Source organism: Miscanthus floridulus, chromosome 1, assembly GCF_019320115.1.
Source record: "Miscanthus floridulus cultivar M001 chromosome 1, ASM1932011v1, whole genome shotgun sequence".
Taxonomy (NCBI): Eukaryota; Viridiplantae; Streptophyta; class Magnoliopsida; order Poales; family Poaceae; genus Miscanthus; species Miscanthus floridulus.
In genome coordinates, this window is record NC_089580.1 from 38,144,883 (window position 1) to 38,154,044 (window position 9,162).

The 9,162-nt window shown below is 49.7% G+C and overlaps 1 protein-coding gene across 1 annotated transcript; it reads left to right on the forward strand.

Annotated features, from left to right (window-relative positions):
- Window positions 1–3,747: 3,747 nt before the first annotated feature.
- Window positions 3,748–6,971, forward strand: LOC136479556 (large ribosomal subunit protein eL36z-like). Its single transcript, XM_066477388.1, has 4 exons — window positions 3,748–3,851; window positions 3,947–4,055; window positions 5,049–5,248; window positions 6,590–6,971. The coding sequence occupies exons 2-4, from the start codon at window positions 3,954–3,956 to the stop codon at window positions 6,621–6,623; spliced, it is 336 nt and encodes a 111-aa protein (XP_066333485.1). The 5' UTR covers window positions 3,748–3,851; window positions 3,947–3,953; the 3' UTR covers window positions 6,624–6,971.
- Window positions 6,972–9,162: the final 2,191 nt, after the last annotated feature.

A 9,162-nucleotide genomic window follows, 5' to 3' on the forward strand; every position in this document is an offset into this window, starting at 1 on the left:
TATGTGCGCAGCCATGTGTGTCCACGGCTCTTTTATCTGGAGTCCACGGATTTTCTCGACGACGAGGTTCCCGCGGAGGTGGCGGCGGTAGTAGCCTTCCAGGAGGATGCCACACCCCTGGAGGTTGTTCCTGCCGCCGTCCAGGAGCCCGCAGCCCAGCCCACCGTCTCCCTGTATGCCATCGTGGGCATCCGGACTGAGAATGCCATGCTCCTTCTGGTCCATGTTCATGGCCATCGTCTCGTGGCGCTCCTCGACTCGGGCTCGACGCACAACTTCATCAACGCCGACCTCATGCGCCGCCTATGCCTCTCCACCGCGCCCCATCCTTCCATGCGGGTGCTTGTGGCTAACGGGGACCGTGTGCCCTGCGAAGGGGTCGCCGTGACGTCGCTCTCACCATTGATGGGGAGGAGTTTACCATCAGCTGCTTCGGCATCAATCTCGGGGGATTCGATCTCATCCTCGGCGTCAAGTACCTTCGCACCTTGGGTCCTATTCTTTGGGACTTCGAGGATCTGTGCATGGCATTCACCCGCGACGGCCGACGTATCTGTGGAAGGGCATTGGCTCTCCCCGCGACAACATTCGGGAGCCAACCACGAGGGCGGTCACGGCTGTCCCATCATAGCCCCTACTGGACCGCCTTCTCCACCAGTTCGGGACGGTCTTCGATGAACCGCAGGGGCTGCCACCGGCGCGGCCATATGATCACTGCATCCACCTACTTCCGGGCACAACACCGGTCGTGGTTCGTCCCTACCGCTACCCCCAGCTACAGAAGGACGAGCTGGAACGACAGTGTGCAACCATGCTCGCCCAAGGCATCATCAGATCGAGCACGTCCCTATTCTCCGTCCCCGTGCTGTTGGTGCGCAAGGTGGATAACTCCTGGCGTTTCTGCATCGACTACCGCGCTCTCAACGCCAAGACATCTAAAGACAAGTTCCCGATCCTGGTGGTTGATGAGCTCCTCGATGAACTGCATGGCGCCAGGTTTTTTACCAGCCCGCCGGATTATTGCAGCCCCTCGACGTTCCGTCCCAGGTTTGGGCGGACATCTCGATGGATTTTATCGAGGGCCTGCCCAAGGTCGGTGGTAAATCCGTCATTCTCACGGTGGTCGACAGATTCTCCAAGTACGCGCACTTCATCGCCCTCGGCCATCCATACTCCGCCGCTTCGGTTGCACGTGCATTCTTCGACGGCATTGTTCGTTTGCATGGGTTCCCTTCTTCCATCGTCAGCGACAGGGACCCGGTTTTCACTGGTCATGTGTGGCGTGACCTCTTCAAGATGGCCGGCGTCACGCTCCGCATGAGCACGACCTTCCACCCGTAGACAGACGGTCAGTCTGAGGTGGTCAATAAAGTTATCACAATGTATCTTCGGTGTGTCACAGGTGACCGACCACGAGCGTGGGTGGATTGGCTGCCCTAGGCGGAGTACTGCTACAATACCTCCTTCCACACGGCACTGCGTGCCACACCTTTTGAGGTGGTCTACGGCCGGCCACCCCCGGCCATCTTGTCCTACACGCCCGGGTCGGCCAGAACGGACACGGTGGACGACCTTCTTCGGGAGCGCGACGAGGTGCTCGCGGAGATTCGGGAAAGGCTTCTCCAAGCACAGCAGCTGTCCAAGAAATACTACGACGCGTCCCACCACGACCGGGAGTTTGCCGTCGGGGATTGGGTATGGTTGCGCCTGCTCCACCGCGCTGCCCAGTCCCTTGAGCCCCGCGCCAAAGGGAAGCTTGGCCCTCGCTACGCCGGTCCGTTCCAAGTGCTGGAGCGCATAGGCCAGGTGGCGTACCGCCTCCAGCTTCCAAAGGGCGCCCGTCTGCATGATGTCTTCCATGTGGGGCTGCTGAAGCCCCACAAAGGTGATCCCCCAGCGGCTCCTGCTCTGCTGCCGCCGACATCGGATGGCCGGCTGTTGCCAGCTCCGGAGCGCGCCCTTCGTGCACAACTTTGGCGAGACGTGTGGCACGTGCTTGTCAAATGGCACGGCCTGCCAGCGGAGGACGCAACATGAGAGCCTCTCCAGCATCTTCGCGACGTCTATCCCGACTTCCAGCTCGAGGACGAGCTGTTTGCGCAGGCGGGGAGAGATATTATGACCGGCATCCCCTACGCTAGGCGCAGGCCCAATAGTGCCTAGGGGGACGGTCTGTTAAGGGGCTTAGAGGCCCAATTTATTGCTTATTTGATATTTTCTTAGAGATAGATATAGTACCTTAATTATAACATCTATAGAGAAGGATAAATACTTGTATTCTGGGATGATTGGAATTAAGCAGAAAACAACAATTAAGTTGCTGGCTTCCCTTGGGAGCCGGCCGTCCCTGCCCTCTCTCCCTCGCATGAACAATACCCTTGTGTACTGTAGCACCACGTGAACTCTAGGGCTGCAACAGCAGCTGCCGCTCTCTCGCCGCCACGGGCTCTCGCCGACGTCGAGAGTACAGACCACGTCCTCCCCTCTTCCATCTCTATAACCTGCGCAACAACTCCGGTAGGGCATCAAGTCCTATCAGCTTTGTTGTGTGTATTGTATTTCATGTCTACCTCCACTTGCTGTATACAATTTCAACGAGCATACATTTCCATACTCTACAAATATTTTTTTTTTCTCCACCATTTGGTAAAGAAATGGTGTAATTCTTAGACAGAAGGAAAGTACAACTTTGCTGTATATTTATTTTCCTGCCAAGTAGTGAGAGAGAGTGAGGCACAGCTATCTTCAAATGCTTGTTTCCTGCGATAGATAGCACTATTCTGAAGCAAGGGAAAGCAGGAGCAGGTGCTTTCCTGTAAGAAATGCATTCTTTTTCTGGCGATTGGTTGCTAGGAGCAAGTGGGTCATTTCCTCGTTATATTTCCTCCCACTATACGCACTGACGTTGAGCGTCATTCCGGTCGCCTGGTTGTGAATTGGGTTCGAAGCAAACAATTTTATACTGTTGCTTTTAAGGTACAGCGAACTGGAGGCAGAAGCACTTGCGTTAAGATATTATTTCTATATCTCTTTTTTTTCAGAAAGAGTGAATTTTATAATTCACTCAAAATTACTAAATGCCACTTGTTCAGGAGTAATAATTTGCTCCACTCACATCAGGTTTGCAACGACCCCGCTACCACGAATCAGGTCATATTCCCAACAGTCTAAATTATACTTAACCATTGTCCTAAGTTAAACTTCTATAGCTTTGATAAAGTTTTCAGAAAAATCTTAACATATATAAATTTAATGCAACATATTTCATGGAGAATTTAATAAGATGATGCTGATGCATTTTACTATAAACTTGGCGGGAGGTAGAAGTATTTGGTTTAGGATAGAACTAAAGTGAACTATAATTTACAGCTCTGAGTACCAGTTATTTTTTGGACACTGAAGGTGTCATTAGAGAATAGATTATGGTATGACAAGGTTTCACATTTGATCTAATGACTTTCACCATGGGCATGCAGAAGAGAGACGAAATGTTTGTTTGAATTCTTTTCCAGAAGAGGAATCATGGCTTTGACGTTGGGCTTGTCACAATTTTGTTTCCAGACAGATCACGCTGTGAGCGGTAGGCGAAATAATGATACAGGCCGTATGACAACCCAATCACTACGCGCCTCTCCAACCCATGGGCCCAAAGCGTTTCTAAAAAAACCATGGGCCCAAAGCTTCTCTACCCTGTCCCTGCACAGCCATAATTTTCTATTTAACCGGCGTCCACCTTTCCGAAACCTCGCCACATTTTTCTTAAGGAAAAAGAAAACACCTAGCACCGCCGGCCGATGACCGGTGACTGCCGACCTACGTCGTGCTGCTATTTCCTCCTCGAGAGCTCAAAGGTGCCCCTGTGATGTAGAATTGCACCGTGCTATCTGGAGGCTGCGTATCTTTCAGTATCTGATCGGGAGTTTTCGGTTGATTATTGTGCTGTTAGGGTTAAGATGGAGCCGCCGCCGGCGAAGACGGGGCTGTTCGTGGGGCTGAACAAGGGCCACGTCGTCACCAAGCGCGAGCTCCCGCCTCGCCTTTCCGCCCACAAAGGAGTAAGCATCAATGCTGCAATGATCGTTCAATCTTTCTATTCCTTCTTCGTAGATGGGTGTTTTCGCGTCCCCTGTCACATAGTCGTATGCTGTATTGTGTGATGGTTTCGTGCCGCCGTTTGCTCCCGTATCTTCTGCTCGTAGCATGGAATTGAGCAATTTCTGAATCTTGGTTGTACCTAACCTGACAGCTAATGCTTTATTGTACATTGTACTTTGGTATACCAGGAGAACATTTTCTGAAGCATGTAACTGAGCAAGTAGATGTGTATGGATTGCTCACTGACTGAAGTATAGGTGTTGATGCAACTTAATGCTAGCAACATGATATTGTTTTTCTAATAACTTCCTTCTGAAGCATTAATTTGTTGTCGCATGTAGACTTGTAGTGAATGCTAGCAAAACGAAGTCATAAGCTCAAGTTACTGCAATGACTATATGGGCTTTTGCACATGATGTCCAAGTGCTATCTAAAGTGTTACACACAGAGAAGTTTTTCTGTCTACTGCGAAATTGATTTGCAATAGTTTGAAGTTCTTCCTTGAAGGCTTGAAAGAAGAGTCTCTTCAGAGTCAATATTTTTTATAGAAGTGTTTTGTGTCAGCTTCAAGTTCAATTCTGGCATATGCATTCTTCAGATTTAGCCTTCGACGTGAAACTATTGCAGCAGTCATGGTTGAGGAAAACTATTGCAACAGTCACTTAGTAGTTAGCCTAGAAATTCCCATGTCTTGTCTTGTTTGGTTTATTTTTCTGGCAGGTCACACTATTGCCATGTAAAATTAGCACAGGTCACCATTGACATTATGCAGTTAACCAGACAACAGATGCAAGATTTTGGGTGTGAATTTGGTTAACTCAACTTCTTTCATTAAACAAGTTACTGCAACTTTCCACTCTATGTTTATGGAATGCACATCTGTGATGAAACTACCCATTAAACGTTGTGCTTTAGTAGCTTTCTCAGCACATTGTTTTTTGGGGGGATTTCAGAAAGCTACCATCAGGGCCTGTTTCGTAAGGTGTGTGATTAGGGAAATTGCTGGATTGGCACCATATGAGAAGCGCATCACTGCGCTTCTGACGGTTTGTAAGGACAAGCGTGTTCTTAAGGTGGCAAAAAGAAAGCTTGGGACACACAAGAGAGCCAAGAAGAAGCATGAAGAGATGCTCAATCTTCTTAGGAGGAAGAGGTACACTTCTACTTCTCATTCTTGTATACTTGGAGAAAATATTATTGAATTTCTGAAGAGAACCTGCTTTTGTTGGTGGACATAAAAGTTTTTCTATTAAATCACATGTTGTGACCCAATTATCTAAAAGTTGCTCCAAGTTGAACGCAGGCCACCTTTGTCAAGATCCTTTAGCTACAAGGTTAAGGGCCGTCTTTAAATTGTGCGATGTGCCGCCGTTTATCCATTTTACTTTTAGAAGAATACTCATTTGTGTGGGTGAAACTACGCTCTGAACATAGTTCTTTTCTTACTTAGAATTAATGCCTGATGCAGTGTAGCGTGACCTTATTAGCTGGAAACTCAACAAGTCAACAGTTATATTGATTACTTAGTTTTTCTTAACCTGTGCCACAGAAACTTTGCATGTAATCTCTTTCAAAGTTTTATGGACAATAAGAATAGGTGATAATAGCATATGTACAAGTGCAACTATGCCTCCATTCTGCTCTGCATGCTGTAGGCATATTTTTTTCCCTGTTTGCAGTATGTCTCTTTGCAGGGTTCCACATTGATTCTTCTTGATTAGTTTGAGAAAGGACAAGGTTATGTGTTAAGCTGCCAGATGCAGTCATACCAATGGTTGCATCAGATTCAGAATTTTGTGCATATTAGCTGCTAACATAGAGCAAAGACAAATGCCAAACTGCATGCAAAGGCCATAACATAGTATCACATATGTAATTATGGAAGCAATTAACAAACATAGAAACCAAAAAGAATTGACTGGCCGCAAGGTACCTCTCATCCAGTTGACATCATCGTGTACAAAGAAGTGTTAGCCTGGGAACAAATAATTAAAGTATAAAAAGGTTACCTAATCAGCTACCCTTCACTGTTGCCATACGTTTCACCACAAATGGATGCTTAGGTCATGCGTTGTGTACGTGTTGGTTCCTGACATCACATAACCTGCACAATTCCTGTCATTATCTACTCGATCTAGCAAGCAATCAATCATAAGAATCACTGTAGTGGTACACCTTGATGGGGGCTATCACAGCTGTCTGAGAGGCTCTTGTATCCTTGAGGATATGGATGAATGGAAAGGTGGAACTACTTTGGAGCCAACGTACAGCTGAATGATTCCAGTCCAAATCTTTTTTTTTCTACTCTTCTTGATTGAATATCATAAAGTTGTTAGCAACTTGAATCAATGAGTTGTAGTGCAGTGGCTTGATTCAGCAATTTATTTGCTTGATGCATTGTTCTTGTTGTGTTGATAATTAGCCATCTTGCAATTTTGAGTGATCTTATTTATAGTCTTACAGTGCAGCTAACACCTTTTGATCTTGTCTGCAGATACGAGACGTTAAGCGGCACAGATTGGTGGTGAGAAGTGTTGTGGTTGTGCTGAGAATTTTCAGAGTTCCCAGTTATGATGATGAGTAGGATTTTTTTGGATTTCCCAGTTATATGATAGGAAGATATATACCTGACATATATCAAGTGAAGGAATTGGAGCTTAGCAGAAACTATATAGATACAATCAACAGTCGTGGTTACCTAGTTTCAAATAATAATAATTTTGTTTCCACTGCTGACAGATGTTATTGATTTGTTAGGTGTAAATTGCGTGCTGTTCCATCATCAGTATGGGCTCTTGCCCTATTTGTTCACATATATGTTTCTATTTCTGTGATGATCACAGGGTTTTGAATTGAATATTTTAGAAAAAAGACTAATTCGCAGAATCGCGCATACACTGATTTGTATGTATGGCCATAGTCAGGTTTTTTCAGCTGTAATTAGTATGCCAAACCGGCTGATTCAAAACCTGAATCGACGAAAGGTCTGTATACTGATGCAAGGTTTTGCGTGAAGAAACTGCTATCAGAAACCACAGTGTACAGAGGACAGCCGCACGCTGAAGAACTTGTTCTCTAGCAAACGACATGATGGTTGTACGGTGTACGAACGTGAGATTCCGGTCTTCCCTGAACAGTTCCAAACGAACTGGCTCGTCTTGCATGCATTTGGCGCTTTCCCCAGCATGTCCATCACCACACAGTCCACACCCACACTGCAGCGTGCAGGTGGTGACCAGCGAACGCCAAAGCGTACACTGGCCACGTCCACCCTGCCCGCGCCCTCTGCAGTCTGCACAGTGCACACAGCACACCAGCCGGCCAGAATCTCTGCCACGACGCCGTCCCCGCGCGCGCGTCTGCGGTCTCCACACTGCTGGCTGGCCCAAAACGCACCAGCTAGTCCATGCAGCCTCGGGTCGACGTGCTGTCCGTTCCGCGCGCCGCACGTCGCGCGCAGCTGCAGGCTGCTGGCTGATACTAGATAAGATATAGCTCTCCGATCGATCGAGACTCGAGACCGAGACGACGGTGGACGCCTTTTCAAATTTCGATTAATTCCAACGGTTCGCTTTGCTCGAGCGATCGGCTATCATCCATCTATCCGGAGCGACCGGATCAACAAAAGGGAAACCGTTGGGGGTGTGGTGCGCAACGGCGGGCGCGTGCACGCCGCACGCCGGCCGGCGAGACTCAATCGGCGAGAGGCGTGTGTGTAGTGCACGCCGTTGCTGTTGCTGTTGCTGTTGCTTTAGCCGAGTCGCGACCAGCCTTACCCTAGCCTAGCCTGGCGATCTCGACGATGGCGTTGATCGATCATGCATCCCGAGTGGCGAGATGGCGCGGCACGGCACGCAACGATATATCGAGGGCATGCATGATGGGCACGCGACACGCGCCCCGGTCGGGCGGGCTAGCAAGGTATACTGCTTGACGGCGGCCTCGACGTCACGGTCGCTGGCGCGCGGCGTCGCATCAGCCTACGGCAGGTAGCTAGCTACGTGCGTGCGTAGTGCGCGTGGCGTTGGTGGCATGTTGTCTGCATGTGTCGTTGTACACAGTAGCCGCCCTCCTCCAGCTCCAGCCCAGGCCGGGCCGCCTGCTGATGATCGATAGGCGCCGCGACGGGCCACATGCATGTCCCGTCGGGCCGGCCGGCGACCCCACGACGGAGACGGCGATAGATATACGATGCATGATGACACCACCGAAAAGAGAGGCAAAGGTGAGGTGGACCGCGGACAGCTGCAGGCCGGGGTAGCTAGCTCTAGGTAGCCGCGTCGTCGATGTGGAGCTGTGGATCCACTACACGGCCCGTCCCCTCGTGGTCTCGTCCCGTTATCTGCGCGGGGATCGAGGCCGGGCGGGCGGGCGGCAGACGGGGACGATCCGAATCTGGTGTGTGAAAGAAAGGCAGCGCCGCGGAGGCTTCCCCTTGACGACTCTTCTCCTGGACGTGGACGGCCGCCGGGTCGAGGTCGATCGAGGACAAAGCGCGCGCGGCCCATGCATGCAGATGCAGTGTGCAGCGCCATGGGTTGCATGTGATGATCGATGTGTGCGCGCCGCGACCGAGAGAGATTCCACGGTCAAATCGGGGGGGGGGGGGGGGGGGGGGGGGGGGGGGGGGGGGGGGGGGGGGGGGGTTGGTGGCGGCGGGGGGGCCGCGGCAGGGACAGGACGGGGACGGGGACGGCCGCCAGCAAAGCGGACCTTATCCCTCCCACACCGCACCAACGACGCCACTACCCAACAGCCAGCCAGGAGCATAAAGCTACGTCCTGGTACTAGTACCATACATTCCCATCGATCCGATCCGTCCAGTCTCATGCACCGCATCTTGCATTGCTGCCTGCTTCACAGATTAAACTAACCCTTGTCATGCAAATATAGTGTTCACTCGTTCCAAATTATAAGATGTTTTGATTTTTTAAAATATATGTTTTTTATCTTGTATTTAGATATCGTGCATATCTAAGTGTATAATAAAAACTATGTATCTATATATAAAACCCAATACGTCTTATTTGGAATGGAGGGAGTATAACGTAGGGCTTCTTCTCGTTT